The sequence below is a fragment of the Vicia villosa genome, linkage group LG6 (genome assembly GCF_029867415.1).
Source record: "Vicia villosa cultivar HV-30 ecotype Madison, WI linkage group LG6, Vvil1.0, whole genome shotgun sequence".
NCBI lineage: Eukaryota > Viridiplantae > Streptophyta > Magnoliopsida > Fabales > Fabaceae > Vicia > Vicia villosa.
The window spans coordinates 87,625,911-87,651,911 of record NC_081185.1 but is presented as its reverse complement, the minus strand read 5'-3'; the positions used below and the strand labels follow the sequence as shown (position 1 = coordinate 87,651,911).

The window sequence follows — 26,001 nt, the reverse complement described above, 5'->3', positions numbered from 1 at the left end:
TTGTACACCACCATGTCAAAACAAAAGGAGGCTCGGTCGAAAATAATGGAATTATGCATATTCCAAATGCTCCAAATCGAATTGATCTTCACCTTTACGTTGACCTCCTTCACCTTCTCTTGAACAACATCGAACTCTAAGAACTCTTCAAAAGAAAAGGGAACATCTTCCCCTAACCACCCAAATATCCTCTCCCAGACCTTCAAAGAAACATGACAAGAAAAGAACATATGCGACAACGACTCCGAAACGTTCCCACAAAAAACACACCACGGGCTAGAAATATTAGCCACTCCTCTAGAAATCAAAGCATCAATTGTAGGAATTCTTGAAGTAAAGAATCTCCAAGAAAAGATTTGGATCCTGAACGGAAGTGACAAGTTCCACAAGAATTTCAACCTTTTTAACACTTGGGGCTGCCAAGCACAACTTTTCTCTGCAGCAGACAAATACGAAATGGAAGCCACCGTAAACGACCCAGTTAGATTCGGGAGCCATTCAAAACTATCCTCCTCGCAGCTGCTGATTCGAACCGCAGCCAGCAGCATAACTAGCCGCTGCCACTGAGTTCTGAGCGGAACACTGGAGGCGACAAATAACTGTTTCCTCCAAGCCCAAGATCACTTTCGGACTCCAAACAGCACCTCCCGCAGACCTGCTAACAGCATCAAAAACAGTGGCAAATATATTGTTTGAAGCATTGAACAGATCCAGAAATAAGGCTTGAAATGTTTGGTCCCCCCACCACAAGCTAGACCAAAACAGAATCTTCTTTCCTTTTCCCACAGTACATCGAATGTTACTCGTGAAACCGTCATCGCCAAACTCCGTCTTGATATCATTAGCTAAAACATCCCTCCACCACTTTGAATCTTTGGATTTATTTCCTTCTTCAATATAACCTTGCACCTTCAACTTCGGCTCAACATATCTCACCTCCAAAAATCTACTCCATATGGTATTATCTTCCGTTAGAATTCTCCATTTCCATTTAAGTAGAAGTGCCTTGTTAATTTCACCAACATATCTAATTCCCAAACCACCTTTATCTTTTGGTTTTCAAACCGTGGTCCAATAGACCCAATGAATACACCTTCTATTCTTGTTGCCTCCCCAAAGAAAGTTACTAATGATTCCTCTAATTTCCTTTATAACCACACCCGGAGCTTTGTAGAAGGATAGTAAGAAAGTGGGAATTGCGTTGAGGACCGCATTAATGAGCGTCACTCTACCACCAATGGAGATGAATTTCCCTTTCCAAGACGAAAGTCTAATCTTGATTTTATTTATAACTCTCGACCAAACTCTCCTTCTACTATGATTCTCACCCACACTTATACCAAGGAAAGAAAAAGGAACCGCACCCCTTTTGCAACCAAGAAAGTGAGTAACCGAGTTCAAGAACCAATCACCAACATTCACCCCATAAACATTGCTTTTTGAGAAATTGATTTTCAACATCGAAACCAACTCGAAACCTCTTAGCACTACTTTCAAACTCCAAAGGTTGTCACTAGACGGCTCTCCAATAATAATGGTGTCATCCGCGAATTGTAAGATATCCATATTCTCCTCTTCCCCAAATATAAATGGATGAAAATCCCCCGTAGCCGCCGATTTCTTCACAAGCGCCGTTAAACCTTCCATAGCTAAGACAAAGAGAAACGGAGATATTGGATCTCCTTGTCTCAACCCCTTTTGAACCGAAAAGTCTTTTGTTGGGCTACCATTCACAAGGATGGACATATGACTTTCGAACACACATTCTTCCATCCACTTTTGCCACTTTCCCCAAACCCCATGTTCTTTAGCACAAATCTAAGGTAGTCCCATGAAACGGAATCGTAAGCCTTTTCAAAGTCGACCTTAAGTAAAAAACAACTCTTCTTGAATCTTTTAGTCCAATCAATATTTTCATTCACCAACACAACTCCATCCATCATATTTCTTCCCGGAACAAAAGCGGTTTGATTAGAAGACACCAACTTTCCAATCACCTTCTTGATTCTTGCGGCCATCACTTTAGCTAGAATCTTGTAAAGACTCCCTACCAAGCAAATGGGGCGATACTCGCTCAAATCTTGAGGGTTACTAGATTTTGAGATAAGAGCTATGAAGGAAGATTTTATGGACTTCACTAGCTTTCCTTTGGAATGAAAATCCGAAAAAAATCTCATAATATCTTCCTTAAGCAAACTCCAAAACGACTTGAAAAACTCCAACGTGAAACCATACGGCCCCGGACTCTTATTCCCATCACACGACCATATTGCCTCCTTTACTTCCACCTCAAGGAACGGACCATCCAACATCTCCCTATCCAAAATAGACAACTTTGCAAAACCTAAGTCATTAGGAAGCGGTCTATTTCCCTCCTCCTCTTTAAAGAAGCCTCTAAAGTAATCGAAGATGAAGCTTTTAATGTCGTCCACATCCTCCAATCTCCCCCTATTGGACTCAAGAGAACACAAGGAATTCCGCCCCTTTCTACTTCTCAACGAACAATGGAAGAAACGAAAGTTGCTATCCCTTTCCGATAACCAAGTTTGCCTAGATTTTAGACGAAGCAAATCTTCCTTCTTGTTGAGATTTTCCCAAAAAGCTTCCACCTCCTTGGCCCTTTTTCTAAACTGAAGAATAACATCCATGATTTTTCTAATGTTGTCAACAACTTAAAAATGACATGGTAAATTATAATTGATCATTTTTTTATTAGAAATGTGAATAAAAGGGTATGGGTATGGGTACTTAGGTATCCTTAGGGGACGACTATGAGCACAAACGTTTATGCCCACATGAGTATGAGCTCGGGTAAATGTTTTCTTAGTCTGTTTGTATGGGGACAAGTTCTATAATGCGCTACCTAAACCCTACCAATTGCCATCCCTAGATGCTGGCCTGTAAAGAGACCAATTCCAAGCAAAAAAAAAAATACTCTTATCCTTTACATCTTCCATGTTTGTTGAATTGACAGAGAAAATCTTATTGTTATGCACAAAATAAATTGTTCACACCATCGAATGCCAAATCATTGCAAAACATCCCCTAACCTTAGCTATACTTCATAAGAATAAAAAGATCTAAAAGTGAATATTAGGATACCTAAGAAGAGCTACTTGAACTCCTAGCCACCTAAAATTCCTATGCCAAACACTACACGCTAAGCTACAAGTAACAAAAAGATGGAAAATTCCATCTGACTCAGGAAAATCCCCTCAAATAGCACATGAGATACTCTTTTAGTCAAATAGGACCTTCCTCTTAAAAAAATTCTCTTTTGTAGGGAACTTATCTTGCGGAGAAAGGGGAGTGTTTAGAGCTCTCTCCTAACATTATTATCATAAGAAGATATTAGATTCATTTAGAGATGGTAGGAAGAGGCCACAAAAAAGATACCACCACTATTATGTCTCAAACCAAATTGTCACTCTCCTTACTAACATAACCTGGTGGAGAACAGAAAAAAGTCACTGATTATAGGTTTCTCATGAAAAAATGGTCTCCTCCATCTAACATTCTAGGAAAAACTCCCCTTATTAACCTATCTATCTCATCCAACTTCCCATCCTGAACTTGAGAAATTATGAGTAGTCTCTGAAACCTAATCTTAAGATGTATATTCAAAATCGAAAGAAAACGCTCAAAAGAAGGTCTGTAAACCTTACCTAACCTTCATAACCATGCCATCCTTAAACCAATTGGAAGGATCATCTATCTTGGACCCTAGGAGTGACACATATTTCCACCATGAGGAGCCAAAGCGCAACCCCGAAATCCTACCACCATGATGAGAAAACTATAGAGGAGCCATACCGAGCCGTTAGAATATCACACTAGAGGCCATATGTACCAAAAGTATTTCTCCACCCCCCATTTGGCTGAGACGACTTGATTAACCAGATATAGATCTCAAATTTCTAAACCCTTTTTCCTTTTAGGTTTGCACACATTCGAAAACTTCACCCTAAGAATCTTAGTATTCCCTCTCACCCCACACCAAAGGAACTTCCTCGTAATCCTGATTAACGTCTTTCACACTTTTCCCATGCATCTTAAGAAAAGATAAGAAAATAGAAATATAATTGAGGAAATAATTAAGGAGAATCACTCTCTCCTAGACTAATATTCCTAGGTGCCTAGGAGTTAAGCCTCTTTTGCAATAAGGTAATAAAAGTATCCGAAAAATATTCCACCCGAGGGTTGGCTCCCACTTGCAACCTCAAGTATCAAAACGAGAGAGACCTAATCCTAAATGCAAGGAAAGCCTCGGATAGCTCTAAAGAGGAAGGATCTATATTTATCCCAATTAAAATCCTCTTTAGAAAATTAACCCCTAAACCATATATTAACTTAAACCTTCTTAGAAAATAGTCTTAAGAAAATTAAAGCAGCATACTAAAGGTGGGAAACCTCCAAGTTAGGGGATCCTACTCTAAAATAAGAAAAAAGACTTAACTCCTTAGCCTTTCTAATCAACCCATTAAGGCCTTCATTCCCCGGAAGAGAGAAAGAGAGCTAGGGGTATCTTTGTTTCAAGCCTCTATGAATCTCAATCTTTTGGAATAGGGAGTCATTAGCCAACACAACTAGAATCTCTAAGAAGACACGCTCTAGTCTAGAACCTCCATTAATTATTAACACTAAATCTGATAATTAAGCACACGATCTAAGAAGTTCCAACTAAGACAGATGCATGTTTTTCAAAATCGACTTTAAAAAAAAGACCAGCCTTTTAAGAGCGTTTGACCAAATCAACCAACTTAGTCATTGTCAACTCTCCATCAACAAATGTTATGCCTTTTAGTAAAGTGGATTGACTAGGAAAGATAAGTTTGTCCTTTACCTACCCTAATCTCTTGGCAAGAACTTTGACTAGTAACTTAGAGAGAACCTACCAGGAAGATAGGCCTAAAATTGCTCACCATCTAACAAACTCCAGCTAACTAGAAAAGGGTAAGCAAGTTACTTATTTTGTTCCTTCTACTAATTTGCAAAGTATTTTATGAAATGATAACTTGAAAATAGTAAAACCAAACATGTTTTCACTAATTTCATTTCTTGAAAATGAGCAATTGAAAAAATTAATTTACTTAATCTTGAAAATGAAAATAGTCTTAAGAAAATTAAATCAGAAGATATTTTAGCAAACCAAACTTGACTCTAAAATTTCAACTTATTGATTGCACCACCTTAACTAATGCCATTATATGCGAAGTAAATAGTTCATCATTCTTTGTGACATGTACTGCTGGCACAATTTGGGCTTAAGAGAGTATACTTAGATAGGAGTATCAACCAAGTTTTTAACTAAGTAGTCAACTGCCAGAAGATTATTAAACAATGCTAGAAATGTAACAGCCACGAAATACTATGCCTGAAAGAAAATGTTGTCTGTTACAAGTTCCATCATACTATACATTGATTCTTATTTCTCCTCGTTAGTTAACAAGTGAGCTAAACCATTTGTTAGAGCAGATGTTGAAGTCAATGCAGCCATCAATATGCTAAGACACTGCAACAAAACAACAACATAAAACAAAACAGAAAATGTTAAATAATCCCCAAGTAAACCAATACAAGAAGTACAAAAAGGTAAAGATGAAAAATTCATTAGTTTTAATCAATCTAACCTCCTTAAGGCCGATGGTGACAACCTCTTCCTTCAAGTCATCAAAAGAAGTTTCTGAACTGTCAATTAAATTTAAAGATGAAATTGGAGACGATTGTGTAACAATAAAGTCATCAGTAACCACATACATTTTCAACTCCTTCACATAACCTTCTCGACTTCCTCTCCATGCTTTGAAATTATCGAGTAGAAACATATTTTTACAGTTTTTCTCATCTTTCCTCTTTTCATCACTTATGAAAAATTGATTATTAATAATACTTTCTTTAAAACCATTGCCTTGATAATAACAATAATACTCCATATGTTGCTGAAGAGGTAATATCTTATTGCTTAGTTTGAACTGCGATGCAACTTGAGGATCAACAAGCCTTTCCTTGGCTTTTGTTGACTTAAAATACTTGTTTTCTTCCAAATCAACTATACTCTTGTACAATTTTTCAATACTTCCCAAAGAACAATTTTCTCTTAGCTTACTTACAATTCCTCCCAAGGGAAATGTGAGAAAAGTTAATAGCAAATCAACAAAATCTTCCTCCCCTTGAGCATACAATACCTTGCCATCCGATTTTCTTATAACGAGCTTTACACTAATTTGGATATTAGCATTATCTTCAACATCACAGTTCAAAATCCTTGACGATTCTTCAATGGAGGGTTCGTTTCGCAAAAACGTATCTGTCAAAGGAGTCTTGGAAATTAAAGCGCACTTCAAAATATCCAGCACCTATACAAAATACAAATCAATAGAGAAAACAGAAAAAAAAAACAATGATTTCAAGAATACAAAAATAAATATATATAAACCTTTTCCTGGGTGAATTCAAAAGTCATTTCCTTTAAAGAACTAGTGGTTTTTATTTCACAGTTTTGAAGCAAACCAAAGCTAGTAACATGCTTGGAGTTTGGCATGATATTCAAATCATCAGTAATAACAAATGAAGCGCTACTTGTAACAAATCCTTTGTGAAAATGTTTCAAGAAAACTGAATGAGTCAAAGGATTTCCACCTGCACAATTATTATCAGAGGAAGTGTATAGACCATTACCGCAGCAGCTATCATGAGGTATAGTACATAAGAAGTATGTAGCCGGCGGAGTATCGTCGATGTTAAGTTTGAGAGAGTTGCAATAATCTTGTGACGAGTTTGAGTTGCGGCAAATACATTCTTTTTAAGAATGTATTTTAGAAAAATTGTGAGACAAGCTTGAACTTTAAAAAAATAATTTTTTCTTTATATTTTTTAAAATATGTTTTTCAAAATATTACAAGTTTTTTTTATATTTATTTATTTTTAAATGAAATACTAATTTTGACATTCTATAACATAAACATACATTATTGAAGATCAAAATTTAGTCAAAATCGCAATTTCTTCAAAAAGTTGTATTTCAAAAATGTTTTTTATGAAAATCTAGTTGAAATAGCTTCAAAATTAAGTGATTTTTTGAAATTTTGATATCCAAAAAAAGTTTCAATAAAAATATGAAATAACATTTTAAGTATAACTATTCAAACTAAATTTTCAGTTGAAGCTTTTATCGAAAATTTATTTGTAAATATTTTTTACACAAAATTATGTAACACTTAAAAAATTATTTTAAAAAAAATAAAACAAACGGATCCTTATTTATCTATTTAAAAGTTATTATTATAAGTTATATTTGTAAGTACTAATATTGAAACATTTGAGTTGGTACTTATCATACAATATGATTTAGTACTTAGTTTTTGAGTCAGTACTTATTGATACAATCATGACCAGTGCAAAGTTTATAGCCTAGAATAGTCATTTGAACATAAGTGTTTTTCTTCTTATTTTGTTTGAGGATAAGCAAAGGTTCTAGTGTGGGAGAGTTTGATAACACCGAAACACACTACATATTTGACTCGACTTGCACATGTTTTATCGTTGTTTTATCTTTATTTCTAGTGTTATGCTGGGGTTTTTTATGCATTTCAAGTACTTAACCATATGAGAGGCCTACGCGAAGAAACGAAGAAAATCGAATGAAAATTGAAGAAAAATAAGTAATTTGCACTCATGGCGTTTAGCATGGCGTTCGCCATGGGGTGGCCATAAGGAGAATGATGTGTCCAACGTTCTAACGGGAAAAAAGACCAAGTCATGCCACTTTGTGAAGTTGGTGTTTCGCAGCAGTTGCAAATGGGCTTGGCTTGGTCTTCCCCTTCCTCCACTATTTCCCACATTCTCTCACATGAAGTCAGCAACCACCACTTAACATTTTAGATTTTTGAAACACTATAAATAGGAGTAATATTTCACTTTTCTATGGATCCAAACTTAGTACAACTTAGGCATAAATTTAAATTCCAAAAGCATTAATTCTTCACATCATATAGTTATTGCATTGTTGATGTTGTCGGGTTTAGAGCACTTTACTTTGAAGCTTTTAATCTTTCTGCCATTTACATTCCATTGAAGTTATTTCCTTCATTTATATTTCGTCGAAGTTTATTTCCGTCTATTTGTGTTGTACTAGATTCAAGTCTCCGTTTGGAGCAGGTTCTTATTATAATTCAGCATTATTTACATTTTACATGCTCTGTCTACTTTACGTTACACTTGTTTCATTGCATGTTCTTAATTTTAATTGAATTGCTTAACATGTTTAATTCCAATTTTCAATTAAAAGTTATCTTTATCGTAAGTATGTCCAGCTAATTTGCTAATTTGCTAATGTGCTATTGTGGGTTATTTTTGTTTTAATGCAAATTTTTTTAACTTAAAATGATCGGTTACAACTTAAATTATGTAACACAAAATTTCTTTGTAAATTTTTTTTACACAAAATTATGTACCACTATAAAAATCATTTTAAAAAAAAAAACAAATGGGCCCTTAATTATATATTTAAAAGTTACTATTATAAGTTATATTTGTAAGTACTACTAGTGAACTATTTGAGTTAGTACTTATCTATGCAATCATGACCAATGCAAAGTTTATAGCCTATAATAATTATTTGAACACCGTTGTTTTGCTTGAGGACAAGCAAACGCTCTAGTGTGGAGAGTTTGATAACACCAAAACACGCTCATTATTTGACTCGACTTGCATGTGTTTTATCGTTGTTTTATCTGTTTTTTAAGATTCAGTTTAACAAGAAAGTATAAAAGAAGTTTAAAGTGTTAAAGAAAACAATAAAGGTCAAATTAGGCAGAGATCTGTTTTTATGATATTGTCTTCCTCAGTCTAAGTACAAACTTATGGTGAAAGGTTTGGAGACCAATTCGTTGTGTTCGACCTGGAAATTTCATATAGTCGGCCAACTGTGAATCTAAACTCTGACTATACAATGGAGGAACAACCACATGTATATTAATACTCTATCTGGAAAAAAAAGAGAAATATATTAAAGCATATAGCACAAACACATTAAAAAAAAATTGTTTATAACAATGTGAAAGTTATATTCCACAAATATGTTCAACCAAACAGATATGCTCTACACAAACTGAAAAATGTGTTCCTCAAATATATTCACACTCAAGCTTATCAAAACAAGCTCTTTGTCATAAAGAATCATCTCAAAATGCATCTTCTTATTTGTTACAACGTTCCATTTATGGTAAACTTCTACAGCTACTTTCCACAATTTTATTTGTCGCAGATGCCTTTTATACATTAATTCAAAGGGTCTCGCCATTTGAAAGTATTAGAAATCTTCCAAGCATAAAACAAATATTAAAATATTGAAACGAAATTCATAAATCTGCAAACCAATACTACGTATCAAAACAAAATCCATTGGAGAGACAAAATAAGAACAAAAATAATACCACAGAATGACAAAACGTAGCGAATTTGTGGATATCAAAATTAAACAAAGCGAATTTAAAATATGAAATCAAACATCATCAACCATAAAACGTGCTAAAAAAATAAGAGATCAGTATCATGGTTTGTGGAGTTGTAGTTGCATATAATTACAGGCTGGAATTCAAAAAGATTTTCGTAGTACATGAAGGCAAAATTGAATGCCAACATTTGCATATGTGCCAAAATTGAAGGGTACCAATGAGAGTTATGGGCATGAGAAAAATAATGATTAAAATACAAATAATTAAAATTAATTGCTCATGAGTGAAGATTTTGATTAAAAGAATGGCATGTGATTTGAATGGGTAAGGAGAAAAATGAATGGTAGAATAGTTTTGTCTATAGGAGATGTTTCAGATTCCCTAAAATGAATTTATACAAATAAATATAAGTAAATAAAATAAAAAAAAATAAAATGAAAAATATGAAAAGATAATATAAGTTACTATTAATAGAATGGAGAGAAAAGTTAAAGCATAAAATTAGAAGGGTACAATTGATTTTTCTAACTACTTTAATATATATATATATATATATATATATATATATATATATATATATATATATATATATATATATATATATATATATATATATATATATATATATATATATATATATATATATATATATATATATATATATATATATATATATATATATTAATTAGATACAATCACCACTCTATTTATAGAGATTGATTTTCACATCAGTCTAACAATTTAATTTAATAATCTTACAAGTCTTTATCTTTAAGTTATATATTTGCTTTTTAACGAGTGTTATCTTTTTACATAAGAAATATGTTTTTGTTAAAATATTATAAATAGTTTTATATTAATTTAGATTATTTCTTAATATCAAATTTAATATAATAAATTAATATTGAGTTTTTTTATGTCAAGCTAATAATTAGTATCAATGATATTTTTATGTCAAGCTAATAATTAGTATCAATAATTAGTATCAATGATATATTTGTCTTAAACTAGTTTTTTTTTAAATTGATTTTTTTTAAATAAAAAGTTGATTTTGTGATAAATTGTTTATTTTTAAATATTGGTTTTTATTAAAAACTATTTAGAACTGAAACATTCCACATGTAAACCAGTTTTAAAAAAATAACCAATTTTAAAGAAATCGTTTTAAGATCTAAATCAAATCGTATGTATAGTTCAAGTTAATGTGGTTATTAATCCATACACACACCTACACTCCACCAAACATATCCTAATTAAACTCTTGGCCATATAACATAGAGCTCTAAAAATTGACTACCCAACCCCAAAACGAGGCGGCCCTTGCGGGTCTTGGGCTTTTTTAGGCTGGGCCAAAAACACCCTGTGTAATATGGACTTGAGAATTACTACCTGAGTTCAACCCTAGACAAGCTTCAGGCTACCCGGTCCTAAACTGGATTTTTTATTTTAAAAACTTAAATTAAAAACTCCATATTATGTATTATAAATAAAATTAAAAATTATATTATTTTAAATATAATACATTTTTAAGTATTATATCATCTCTTATAAATCCTATAATGTGTTTCTAAATATAATATATGTCTAAATTATATAAAGTAATACTTGAATACTTAACATATAAAAAAAACTAATATAATATGATGAAACACTATTATTGATTATATTATTGTATAATATTTAAAAGAGAAAGATTGAATAGAATTAAGATAAAATTTAGTGAGGTGAGAAAATTCAATGTATTATTTTGGAGAAAGACAATATAAATATTAATATATTTTTTAATTTTTATAATTATGCGGGCCTAATGGGCTACCCAAGACTCATATCGGCTAGCCCTAATGGGTACACCCTCCGGTCACATTTATAAGTAAAAAAATTGGTTTTCACGATTGTTAAATGATTTAGTAATAATTGACTTTTGCTTATAATAGTGACCAAGAATTGAAGCATTTTTTTCTTATAATAATGACCGGAGGGTGTAACAGATTTTTTAGGGCTGGGCTAAAAGGCCCCTGAAAAAGGGAAATTCTCTATGCACTCATACACTTTCTTAGGGACCTCTGGCGAAAACCCAAAAATACACCTATATTTCGGATATGCATATGCGAAGACACTTCTTTTAAAAAAAAGGGTGATTTCGGATATGCATATGCGAAGTCACCCTTTTTTAGAAAAAAAATGCCTTCGCAAGTTCATATCCGAAATAATTTGAGTTATTTCAGAAAATGCAAACAGACACCCCCCCCCCCCCATTATTTGCATTCTCTTCAAACATCAAGTCCTCCCTACAACAACAAAAACCCATTTTTAGAAGATGTTCCATTGAAGATTCACTCCAAAAGTACCATTCAAGCATTCCCAAGCTCATTCCAACTTCAACTCAAGCTCAAAAAATTTGCAACTTTTTATTACTCATTATCTCAAGCTCAAAGTTGGTATTAGGAGTATTAGAATTTAGGATAATGTGTAGGTTGATGTTATTTTAGTTCAATGTTAGTGTTTGAATGTTAAAAATTAAATTTTCAATGAGTTAGGGCAAGAAGTGGAAGCTTGAAAAAAAAATGACTGTTTGCAGGTTATTTTGCAAGTACATATCTGAAATCCCGCCAAACCAGTTTCGAATATGCACTTGTAAAAATCTTTCTAGATTTGCTTTTTATTTTAATTTTCAAATATGTTTCATTCTATGGATGTTAGATCATTCCCTTAACTTAACTCTTATTAACCAGTCACATTTTTTCAGGAAAATGGCTAAAACTAGGCACTGACCGATCGACTACGACAGAGGAGGCCAAGCTAGACAGCCTCTGCTCAGTGCAAGAGAGCTGTACAGCAAGGTTTAACTCGTGGATGGGGTCGATTCCTTCTGGAGGAAGTCTCGAGCGTCTTCCTCTCGTGAGGTTACTCGAGAGGACGAGGTATCTGAGCATGGTGAGGTACCTAAGGACGAGGTTCACCCTGAGTATGATGATATTTCTCTAGACGACTTATTTGATGCACAAGAGGGCGGTGCCATCGTCTATCCAGGAGGGGCTTCAGACTCGTTCGTCTTGATATACTATCATGACTACGCCGCTCAACATATTTGGGATGGCGAGGTTTTTTTCTAACTGCACTTTTTAATTTAAACAGATATTTGAAATGAATTTAAATGGTTGATTCATGATCCAACAACAACTAATATTGTTTTTTTGTTCGGACAGAAACAGATGCCTTTAAAATTCGTGACCATTCGCGGAAAATATTTGATATCTATAAACCACAGGTTAAGTGGTTTAATGATGTTGTTGTTAGATCTGAACTTGGCGGATTATGTTGTACCGGATATGTTACCATTAGCAACGACATGCAGGGGGCATTTGCCAAAATGTGGAACAAGGAGACGTCTTCTTTCCACTTTCCTGTTTGGAAGTTGACGATCGCACTCCATGATGTGGCTTGTCTACTCCACCTGCCTATCAGATGGATGTTGCTGGACCATTCTCGGATACAGAGGGTTGAGGCCATCGAATGGGTGGTGGATTATCTAGGTATAAACTCATTTATGGCTGATTTTGAATATAGGACAAACAAATGGGGCGCATGTCAGATTCTCCACCCTGAAAGAGCTTTATGAGCACCACTTGGTGGCAGCAGCTAGGGTCGGGGATGAGGGGGTGCAGTTTTTGTTGAGTACCACAATGGTTGTGCTTTGCGGTGTTGGTTCTTGTTCTTGGTTGGCACGTCCCTCTTTGTGGACAAAAGTGCAACCTACGTGAACGTGACATACCTCTAGTATTTTATGGATTTGAGTACAGTTCATGAGGGGAACTAGGGCGCGCCTTTCCGGTATACTTATACCAGAAGCTGAATGAATCATGCAACTAGAGGACCAGACAGTTAACTGGCTCTTGCACACTCTTTACGATACATTTCTTTTTAATTATATCACATTTAATCTGTTATCAGTTAAGCTGTACTAAAATATATTTAAATTTGTGTTTTAGAGCTGGATCATCTCTTACTTCCACCAGATTCATGGCTACGATCCTGATTTGTTGTACACTGACGCCATGCCTAGGGTTGCACGATACGTCCTCCATACGGGAATCATAAAGTGGCACCATATCGGGTGACCCTCGATCGTACTACTCACAATGACATCAAATGGACACCCTTCCGTGATTACCATGATGTTGTCCCCTTCAACCGCGTCGCATTATATTCCAAAAGGTTGACATGTGAGATAAACACCATGGCCAGATATCTGTCGAAGCGGTGCATCATACAGTTTGGCCGCATGCAGATGATACCTAGGTCTCAATTTCCAGCTGCTCCCGACACTATTACCTGCCGAGATCTCACTGCTAACTTTTAGGATTGGGAGCATCATTTGGTGCTAGAGGAGTATCGGAGTATGCAGGCCACTCAGAGTTGGCACTATGTAGATGGATATGTGACATGTTTTTTCAAGTGTCGCATCCTATCATGACACCCGATACTCCTGGGCATCCACCTAAGCCAGCGCATGAGGAGCTGTAGGAGAATCAGCAGGCCGCGGATGACCATGCCATTGATCTTCTGTTGATATGCCTGGAGATATAGTTGATTAGGCAAGAGACATTGAACAAAGGGATCATTCAAGAGGGCGATGTAGAGGCGGTTACCATCATGGAGAGGATTGTCAGTGAGATGTCTAGTATGACGGGCTATAAGAGGCAGAGGAGATCGTAGGGGTTAGGATTAGGCATACTCAGTAGTAGTAGTAGTAGTAGTAGTAGCCTATTTTTTATGACTTTTATTTGGTGTTGTAATATTCATATATTTTGCACTTTTAAAACAACTATTGTACTATATTTTGATATTTTATTTTAGTTTATGTACTTTTTACTATTTCCTAATCATTTTATCGAAAAAAATTAATTAAATTTAGTAAGTACGTTAATCCGATTTTAACATTGTAACTATGTAATTTTTTTCAAAAAATGAAAGACTCAGAGCATATTTCACATGTGCATATCCGAAATTGGTTTAGGGGGTTTTCAAATATGCATATGCGAAAAAAAAACCTTTGATATTTTAATTCTCACGTTTAAATAATAAAACTTGGAAAAAATGTCTTTCCGAATATGCATATCCGAAACATTTTAAAATTGTGAAAAGGGAGTTGCATATCCGAAGAATATTTTGGGATTTTCAGAGATAATCTACTTTTAATATAATAAAGCAGATTACATAGATATTAATTACCCTTAAAAAAACCAATTTAAGAGAGATTATCATGCCCCTAAAAGTCATTACATCCCCCTAATTACTTCTTATCTTTTAATAATTACTTTTTATCTTTTAATAAATTACATTCCAAGATTTGTGATACAGAATTTAAGTCACACAATATCTTTAATGATTAGACGATATGTTTTTTAATCCATATATTAAAAGTTTTGATTTTTTCAAAGATTTATTTAAAATCTTTATAATTAAAAATAAAAATTTAGTTAACAAATAATTTTATAAAATAAAATACAAGAATAGTAAATCATTAAGGAATATTTGAAAAACATAAGGAATTAATTGATTCAGTACTGTAATATTTGAACATTTTTATAATGAATTTTTATATATTAATTATAATTAAAGATACTATTAAAGTATAATAAAGGATATTAAAATTTTCAATTATAAAAAATTGTTAGTGACTTTTTATAATAAAATGTTAACATTTATACTAAACAAATTGTTACTAATATTTATTTTTTTTATAAAAAAAACATGACACAATTATGATTGATAAATACATAATTTTCTTATGGAAAACATACATTTTCGACGGGCCGAAACTTCTTATAAAATTACATTTAACATGAGACAATTATGATTGATGAATACATATTTTCTTATATTTATTTATTATTTATAACATTGTACTATCCGTGCGAACGCACAGGTAGATGACTACTCATGATAGATTTATAACGATATTGTACAATGCATGCGAACGCACGGATAAATGACTACTTAATTATTATTTTTTTACTAAAGTATATAATTATAACTTGATTAAATTAATATTTATATGACAATTATAATTTCAAATGTTTTTTCATTTTAATTTGCATATCTTTTATATATATTTATTAATAATCGTTATATATTTATTTACTATTTATATCCACTTTGCACATACTGATCAGGTTGGTCTAGGTCTTCCACATATTGGTCCATCCTCAACTTCAAGGGACCATAAAATATGAACACTCCTTGTTCAAACAATCTTCTACCTTCAGCACAACCAGAAAGTATCTCCCATGGATCTCATCCAGCGATAGACAGGATGTCTGCTATGATACCAATTGAAATTCTGGTATGACAGACTCAGGATGTCACTCACGATGTCAAGACATATGATCAGTTATCAGCTTGGCTAAGGCAGGACAGAATAATCCCCAATTTTTTATTTTCCCTAATAGGAAGGAGTCCATGAGTACTGGGACCATATTAGTTCAGTCAACATAACCAGATTATAAACTTCATTGGTTCTGTAATGGGACAAGCTGTTAAGCCTGATCCTGATGTTATACATGTTGTTACAACATCCAAGACTGAACAAATAATACATTTTAGAAGATAAATAATACAGTGAATTGTTAACCTGGTTTGATCTAACTACCTACTCTAGGGGCTACCAAGCCAAGAAGAAGATTTCACTATCAGTAGTACTATTTTATGTAAACAACATCTGGTTTACAAATAAACAACCTCTGGCTTACCTAGTCACTACCCAATGCAATCTTTATCTTATAACTCCATCCAAGACAAGAGAACCTTGGCTCACTCCCTAGTGATACCTAACTGTTACAACCCTGCAACAACTATTTAAACAATTAACAATAAAAAATTACTTGATCTTGCTTCACAGCTTTAATCAAGAACATAATACTCCACTCTTACCTACAGGTTTCGAGTGAGAACAATAACTTCTCTTACCTACATGTTTCGAGAAGGACATGGCAGCCATCCCACAACCTGAGTGGTCTACCTTTACAAACCCTAATGACTACATCTTTTCAATACTCGGTTTGCTTACAAAACTAGGTTACAAAGGTTTCTATTTATAACCTATTCCCAATTGGACTTGGGCTTACAATCGCAACACTACTAGCTGTTACAAATCAGCAGATATCTTCTGCTAAAAGAAAGGTCTTCAATCACAAGTTTCCTAATTTATCTCCTAAATTTGAAACTGCTGAATCTTCAATATTCTGATTTGATTCTTCAATATTCTAACTTGATTCTTTTGACCTTTAAATTTGCGCCACATAGGATTACATAATATTCCATAGAATATTCTGTATCTGTTGAGTATCAAACTAAATCTTCATTCCAGTTCTGCAGGCGTGATGTCATGAGTTGATGTCATGACATTCCATATAACATCTTGCTTTTGTACCTGTTTTGTTCTTTTATATTTGCAAGGCTTATACATTCTAATACATTTTGCTGCTATTATATTTTAGCCAAACATAGATGCCAATCAGCTGATAAAAACATCAACATCTATCCTCATGGAAGTGGTTTAGAGTAGTTAATATTTCATTTGCATCTTGTAATTTCCATGTTTGGAACATTTTACCTTTAATGTGTATAAAAAGGTAAATGTTCGCTATATTGTACTTTGTCGTTTTGTGATTAATCCCATTACCTATTGAAAAAAGTATTTACAAGTTCATAACTTTACTCCAAAAGTCACATAGATCAAGCAAACTTTTCAATAAGAACATGTTATGTGTTGAAGTGTTCTTAACTATCAAAAATAGAATTTGAAATATAAAGCACATGTCCTAGGATCAACCTAGTCAATCTTGTAAGTAACCAACAATCTTTATTTTTGGAAGACCGGCGCTTGTTTACCAATTTTCAAGGTAAATAAATCGGCACACCCGGTGGGACAAGTGCTTAAGTTACAAATTCTTTATTCTTTTCTAGTTTTTTACAAGTTTTTCCATTATTTTTTAGTATTTCACGTTGTTTCATGAGACTTAGAAGTAGAAAAATAGCCACAAACAAGAACCAAAATTTGTTCTTGGTGGTAAGAGCACATTGCATCCGCTTCACCCATTAGTCATAACTATTGTCTCCTTCCAATTTAGGTGTAATACACACCATCGTAGAATTCTTCAGTGGATGAATATAAAATGAAGCCAATGCAACATGTGATTTTAAAGAAGAATTTTTGCCAATATTGTTAGTAATATTATTATTGTGACTTCTCAATATTGCAAGAAAATAGAAGAAAGCTAGACAAAGCCCAAATCTATGCTACCATAACATATATTCTCATCTTCATGAACAAACTAAGAAAAAGAGATGAATGAGAGTGAAAAACTTGAACTAGATATAATTAGTTTGGGAAGAAAGAACTACAAGCTTATATACATACTTAGATATATGAGTTAGTTAGCTAAGTAGCATAACTACACCAACTGAAATAAATCTACTTTAATATATAAAAATCGATTACCACTAAAATTCCTTGATTACCTACCCTAATCACAATCAATTTAAGATGGTTTTACATACCCCTGAGAGTAATTACACACCTAATCATAATTAATTCCAACAACTCATTTAATTCAAATCTTTTTTATTGGAATATGAAAAATATGCACTACGTTCTATGTCACTCATTGAATTGAAACATTTATTTTTTCCAACCCTAATCATTATTAATTCTAAATAACTGCATTTATTAGATTTTATTTAATTATTTAAAAATTATTTAATTTTCATTGGCTCATGGTTTTCTCCATACAATCTTTCTCTTTCACGCTTTTGAATTTACTATATATTCTTTTTATCAACCGTCATTTACACCAATCACCTCTTTTACCGTAAAAGTATTCCAAGCATGCTTCATATCAATTTTCCACGCATGCTTTCTCTTCCAATTCCTTTCCTCCATCTTTAAATTCATTCTCTTAATCAAATATTTCATCTTCCTTTACCTCATTATTTTTTCATCTCTAGCTTTTTTTATCAATAATCTGCTTTTTTTTATTGATTTTTCATAATAATGAATTCTTGGTATTTTATTTTTCAGAAGTTGCTCAGTCTACATCAACTGCCGCCGTCTACAACCGTGTCGCACATCCCTTCCGCCGCTCAGATCCGCAACACCAACATTGTCGCCGTTTAAAGTCGCCGATGAAGGTTTATGTTTTTCCCCTTTTCATTTTTTTATTACTGATTCAAGCTTTAGATTTCTGGGTTTAATTTCATAAAAAAAATGGAGAATGTAACCGTGATGATTGGTTTTTGATTTTGCAGAAATTTATTTTCTCATTGCGTTGTTTTGGGATGAGAAAGGAAGCTTTGGAGTTTTTGAGCAATTTATCGATGCATTTTCATTGGGTCATGCAGACATAGAGCCAAGTGAAGTCTGCATAGTTTCAAATTTGCAAACCCTTTCCATTCCCCTCATTCAATTTCGTTTGCCTCTTCAATCCTATAATAACTGCATGATGCAAACCCTCATCCAACATCAACCACCCTAAACCCTATTATTTTTCATATCTGATTAAATCAACTTCTTCTTCGTTTCCCATTCCTATTCATTTTCTCTCTATTATCCTTTTTTCCCATATTACAGTATCTCAATGTGTTTCTCATTATATTTGTCTAATTGGGAGTTTTGAATGTTGTTACAATTTCAATGTTTACTTCTGTTTTTTAGGGAAGTCCAAATTTGTTGAAACATAGATCTTCTAATCATGTTTAGTTTCAACTACTAACATGCTTTTTCTAACATTTTCGCTATGTTTGCAGATCAAAACAGGTTCAATGTCGATCACAAGTTTTTTCTAAACGTTTTTTATTTTCATCATCTTCAAATTAAAAAACGATCTATGGCTCGCCCTATTGAAGAAAAACACTAAATCTGCAAAATTAAGTTCTAAAGCATGAAACACTGAATCTGCAGATTTATTCTCACAAACAAACATCAAAACACTGCAAAATTGAGTTCTAAAGCATGAAACACTGAATCTGCAGATTCATACAATATATTTCCCTTTTATCTTATCATTTCGAAAACCCTAATTTTATCTCTATTTTGTATGTTATGGCCCTGTTTGGATTCTTTTCCATTAGTTTATATATAGTTTATATAAATATATGTATGTTATTTGTATTCAAGTCTTTTTTCGCATCCAGAGAATGAATCACACACTTAGTTTAATTACTGATAGCGATTTATGTTTCCTTTTTTCATTAAGGTTACTCAAAGATTGTAGCAGTACAGTATTGCTGAGTAGAAGGTCAGATCCATTTGATAAGTCATCTAAGGATAAATTATTTGATGGGTGCTAGAGCTATTTACTATTTCCACGTCATCTCCGATTCTTTGGTAACAACGAAACTCCTAAAATTATGTTCAGTTTTTAGTCACACTTATTTATTTCAACTTTCAAGCCTTACAACTTTGCTTTCCCTTCAGTTTTTTTGACATTTTTATCCAATGGTTTAGTCTAACTTTGCTTTGTTTTTTTATGTATTTTTAGTTATTGATTTTTATGATCTTTTCCAACTTTAACTGTAAAAGCACTCTGGAGAAAACCCCTGAAGATGAAGATGCTTCATGCGGAAAATGTTTTGGATTTTGAAGGTATATAGAAGTGAGTATTCCTTTTTCTTCTTTCTTTTCATAATTAAATATTTTTCTGCAAGTTAAATGCCAATCAATCTCAATTTAATACTTAGGATTGACATTAGACATAATCGAATATACTTAGCATTGGAAATAATTTCAGGCCATGTTTAGATTAAAAATGTATTTAGAGTTTTATCACATAAGTGCTTATTGTGAATAACACTTATACCTATAAGCTATAATGTTAATTGTTTATCATACAAGCTATAAACTTAAGAAATATTGATGTGATGTATTGATTTCAAAATTCTTTACTAATTTCTATGTGGAGTACAATAGAGTTTCAAATCATGTTATAGGCAATCAAAAGATAATTTGATTTATAGCAGTTTGACACTCTTTTTCTCTTTTGTTGTGCTTATATATTTATACTTTTGTGTGTTGATATAATGTTGTTTTATGTAGACAAAATAGAATAATGTATAAATTGTTATATATATAATTAAGTGATTAAAAATAAAGGTTTTATTTTTCAAATATGTTAAAATTTAAAAACTTTCTTAATACTTTTGATTACAATGATACAAGTCCGAAAAACACATGTGTTATTTCTTAAAATGATAGAGTGGTACTGAGTGTTATTGGAGAAGAAGCTGGAATTCAACCTAACATGATAAGTTGAGATATCCTCTATATGAGTGTACAAAAATTTCCCCTAAAAAATATGTGCTATAATTTTAATGGACTAGCCTATTCTAACTACTATAATTTAACCATCGGTTTCTTAGCGCATAAGGAATTTCAATGTCAAAAAACGTTTCTTTTGATGTTGTGGTTACTAGATATTGAATAGCCCCTTTATAAGAAAAGTCATGCTATTAAAATTTTGATCTTGTTACTCGTAAATGCAAAGGTCGCTTGGCATAACCTTTTTATGCATTCATTAAACTAATGCCACCATTTTAAGTTTCCAACGCTCAAATATTAATTTTTACAATTAACTTTTTAAATTACCCGTGCTAGGTTTTAGTAAAAACAAAGAGTTAAGTGAACTTGAAATCCCATTATCTACCTTTAAATACGAATGCTCAAATCTTAATTTGCATTCAAAATATAAGTCCAAACCAAACCTTTCATTTGCTAGTTGTTTGTACTATCAATTACCATGGCCGCTACTAGTACTCAAGCAGAAGAGCAGGTGTCCTTGAAACTTGTGTTGAATGAAAAGGGTGACAAAGTGTTGTTTGCTGAAGCTGGTAAGGACTTTGTAGACATTCTTTGTAGCTTCTTAACAATGCCTTTAGGAACTATTGTTAGACTTGTAGAGAAGGAATCCAGCATAGGGCCAGTCACTGTTGGCTGTCTAAACTCACTCTATCAGAGTGTGGTTGATTTCGATGAAGGTTGTTTGAGTACTGACACAATCAAACAAGTTCTGCTCGAACCAAGTAACTCGGCTGAAGATTATTGCAGCACTCTTAAACTCAACATTGATGACACTCTCTCTACTGAGTACTTTGCGTGTAACTACTTTAGCAACTGCGGTTATCGTAATATTACTGTATCACCATTTAAAGATAATCATAATTGTGGCTGTGGCCATTATTTTACCCGTCCAGTTTTCTTTGAAAATTTATGTCAAGGATTTGTTGACAATTTCGTTACCTTTGTCATCACTGATGATCTCACTGTCAGTCCAAATGGTATAGACTTTACAAGCTTTAGTATGCTGCAGGAATTTGGCATACAGAGTCCTGGTTCGGTAAAAGAAATAGTTCTAAAAGTTACTAAAGAAAAGGTATTGTATTTGAATATTGCTTCTATTGGTAATTACTCTTCAAGCACATCTCATCTCACTCTAAAATTTTTGTTTGATTTTATAGGTACTTGATCTGCTAAAGTATTCTTTGCTTTCAAAGTCAACTTTGACAGATTGGTTTTTAGGGAAGAAACCTTCGCTTGCATATTCCAGGTTTTTCTCGCGTGATGTTGAAAATAGAGGATCAAGAAATTTGTTCACTTTGAAGTTGGTAATAAGAAAATCAGATGGCAAGGTATTGTATGCACAAGGAGAACAAGATTTTGCAAACTTACTTCTAAGCTTTCTTGCTTTTCCATTGGGAGGAATTGCTCGTAGATTTCAAGGGAATTGTTCCGTTGGAAACATCAATGGATTGTATAAGAGTATATCTGATTTGAATGAAAACAAATATTTCATATCAAAAGAAGCTAAGAACAGGCTTGTTGATCCTTGCATTGCCCAACAGTTTGAATTAAGCAGGCAGATATTACCGGTTCTCCGACCAGAGAATTTTGCATATTATAGTAATTGTGAGAGTTATATTAAATATTTCAAAGACGGAAAAAATAGGAGTGACAGTTTTAAGGAGATTTGTATACCAAAAATTGTGAACCCTTATCAAAGTTATGTAAAGGGTCCAGGTATGTATGTTGCTACAGATGACTTGGTGGTGTCACCTTTGACACCTGTTTCAGCTCTAAGTTTACTTAACCGTTTGAAGACCCCTCTTAATGATTTGAAGGAAAAAGTTATCAGCATTGGCGTCAAAGAGGTAAATCTTTTAGATTGTTTCTTCACTTTTTATATTGTTTAATTGGAGTTTGGCTTTTCCTTATATTTCCTTATTCTTTGTTGTAGTGTTCTTGCATATTGATGGCTGCATTGACTTCAACATCTGCTCTAACAAATGGCTTGACTCACAAGTTAACTGAAGATAAGGAGGATAAATGACCGTGGTTCAAATTTAGTATTGTGTTTTATGTTTCTTAAAAGAAATTTAGCGTTGGACATACAGTCACTTGATTTATTGTTTGTCATGTTATTTCTATTTTGTAGCATTGTCATTTTAAGTTTTATTCAGCTTTGAATTTTTAAGGGCATTGTCTTCTTTTTTTTTAACATAATTTTTCCAATGTTATTTTGATTTTCATATTCGTTATTATGGCTTGATTTATGTTGAGAAGTAGTATGGTTGACTCTAATGGAGACAAATCAAATAGTAATAGATAATTTAATTGGTTCGTATTGGTTCAATGAAAAAATGTGTATAGTACACTATATAGTAACAAAACAAATTCCGCTAACCTCAACATTTTCAAGTTGAAATATGAATTAACATTTTTTTAACTTAAAAAACACAATACAGTTAGAAAAAAAAAACAATATTATTTATTAAAGAAACTTAAAAAATATACAACTTATGATCAAGTCGCCCGAATACAAAAGTTGAAGTTTATAGTCATATTGGAATTTGGAATATATCAAACTAAAATTGTTCATTTGAAAATACCGCCATCAATTGGAAAATTGTTCATATCATCAGTTAAGTTACATATAATGTCAATTTCCTCCTCTAAAATATTACGTGCTATTTGAGCTCTTGCCTTACAATAACTATATATATTAGTTAGATTGGGGGATGGTTTAGGGAAGGGGTTTCGTGCTGTTTGGGGGATGGTGCTCACACAAGATTTTGGGTGAACCGGGCTTGGTGGAGTTCCTCTAAGTGAGGGTGTGCAGCAGCTGGAAGACTTATACTATTTTGCAGGACGTAGCACCGCGGAAAGAATCAAAGGTTAAGTTTAAATGGTTTAGAGAAGTGGAAGGTGTATACACTGTTGCATCGGGTTATGCAGAATTCATGAAGATGTTGGAAAATGTTTCATCAGTACATCTGAATATGGCAGCTATGCGTTTAATCTGGGATACACTAGTTCCTTCGAAACTGCATGTGTTTGGGTGGATGATCTTACGTGACAGGCTGTCGTCAAGGGAACAATTGGCTGCTCGCGGAATTATCACAGAGGAGACTGATACGGTATGTGTGTTCTGTTCTAATGAAATTGAAACCGTGAATCATTTATTCGTGGAATGTTTTGTTTCCAGAATTGTTTGGCAGAAAATTGGGGTTTGGTTAGGGTGGTGCTGGAAAATTGTGTTGATATTGATGACCATTTGATGAGTTTTGATGGGCGGTTAGTCGGGGTGGTGTGTAAATGGAAGCGGCTTGTGGTGTGGTTGGCAGCTGTTTGGGCCATATGGTGGATGAGAAATGAGATCATTTTTAATGATCAAGACTACCATGAAGATGAAGTTGTTCACAAGGCTATTACTCTTGCTTAGATGTGGAATATAATAGGCTCAAAATCCAATTTTGTATCTGATTTTTATTTATGGTGCCATTGTCCGATACAGTTTTTGAATTGTTGATTGTTGTACGTTAACGTTTTGAGTACGTTTTGTGTTCTTGGCTATTTCAATATATCATCGCTTATAAAAAAAAAAAAGTTAGATTGTGTTTTAAAGGGTTTGAAGAAAGATAGAGAATCATAATTAGCTGAAGGATGGTAGATGAATATATAGTCTCTAAAGCAAGAATCCTTCGTGTTGCTTCATCAAGCTCTTAAGGGTGATTTATATAGCCCCTGTATAATAAATTTAACCCAAATTCTATAACAAAAAGTAAGACAGTCTTAGGTCATGTGAGAAAGACTAGCTACAATTAAATTGAACATTTGTTTGGTCTCAAAAACACAACCACCATAAGATATCTAATAGGTGACATATAGAACCATGGTTTTAAATCGCGGTCCGCAATCACAAATGCAACCGCAATATTGTCAGTAGTCACTACAACAAACTGCAATTGCGGTGTAATTTAAAGTCACATATCTTCCCACATTAAGTACCGTATCAGACAATTTTGTCCAAGTTTTTTCAAATATTTTTTATCAAAACTCAAAATTTTAAATCTTTAATTCAATTTACTTATGAAAAATCTTACAATTAAGTGTTTTTCAATGTTGCCACCTATAAGCAATTGGGCCTAGTGGCTCAACAATTACCTATAAGCAGAATTTGATCGTTACCACCTTCGAAGCCTTCCATTTTAATAAGAAATTGTGTATTTCGCCTCCTCTAGTTGACTTACGCTGCAACAAGTTACATATATTAAATGTTATAAATTAGAACACACAAAAGTTGAGTGTAAGGAAATTGAGGGGAATAAGAAATAAATTGTGTAAGTGTCACTTAAAAAAAGAAAATAAAGAAATCAAAATACCAAATCATATGAGCATTAATGGTAGTACTATTAAATAAAAACAGTAAAGGACATAGTTCAAACAAAAACCAGAGCTGCTAACTCTAAATCATGAGTCGGATAATTCCTTCCATGCACTTTGAGTTGTCTTGACGCATACGCGACTACTTTTGAATTCTGTATCAATACACCACCTAAACCCATCAGCGATGCATCACAATAAACCACAAACGATTCTGTCGGATTCGGCAAAATCAAGATAGGAGCACTGGTCATCCTCCTCTTCAGCTCTTGGAATCCTTCTTCACATTTTGCATCCCAAATAAAAGCCTGACCCTTCCTGGTTAATTTAATTAACGGCAATGCTAACTTTGAAAAGCCCTCTATAAACTTCTTGTAGTACCCTGCAAGACCAAGAAAACTACGAATTTCTGACAACGACTTTGGAGCTTCCGACTGAGATACCGCTTCTATCTTTGTAGGATCAACAACAATACTATCTTTAGAAATTACATGTCCCATAAAACTGACTTCCTCCAACCAAAATTCACACTTCGACAATTTGGCAAAAAGCTTCTTCCCTTTTAACAGCTCTAACACCGTTCTGAGATGTTCTGCATGTTCTTCCTCATTCTTGGAATATATCAGGATATCATCTATAAACACCACCACAAACTTATTGAGATAAGGATGAAAGATCATGTTCATATACTCCATAAAAACACCAGGTGCATTAGTCACTCCAAACGACATTACCAAATACTCATAATGTTCATACCTCGTTCTAAAGGCAGACTTCTGAATATCATCATCCTTCACACGAATTTGGTGATACCCAGACCTCATATCAATT

General features: G+C 33.3%; 2 protein-coding genes across 2 annotated transcripts; both read right to left on the bottom strand.

Moving 5' to 3' along the window:
* Positions 1–504: 504 nt before the first annotated feature.
* Positions 505–1,647, bottom strand: LOC131614069 (uncharacterized). Its single transcript, XM_058885696.1, has 2 exons — positions 1,161–1,647; positions 505–1,049 (listed from the first exon to the last, which is right to left on the bottom strand). The coding sequence occupies exons 1-2, from the start codon at positions 1,645–1,647 to the stop codon at positions 505–507; spliced, it is 1,032 nt and encodes a 343-aa protein (XP_058741679.1).
* A 3,778-nt stretch (positions 1,648–5,425) lies between these two features.
* On the bottom strand, positions 5,426–6,541 carry LOC131614068 (uncharacterized). Its single transcript, XM_058885695.1, has 3 exons — positions 6,437–6,541; positions 5,631–6,356; positions 5,426–5,512 (listed from the first exon to the last, which is right to left on the bottom strand). Exons 1-3 carry the CDS (start codon positions 6,539–6,541, stop codon positions 5,426–5,428), a joined length of 918 nt encoding a protein of 305 aa, XP_058741678.1.
* Between the last annotated feature and the right edge of the window lie 19,460 nt (positions 6,542–26,001).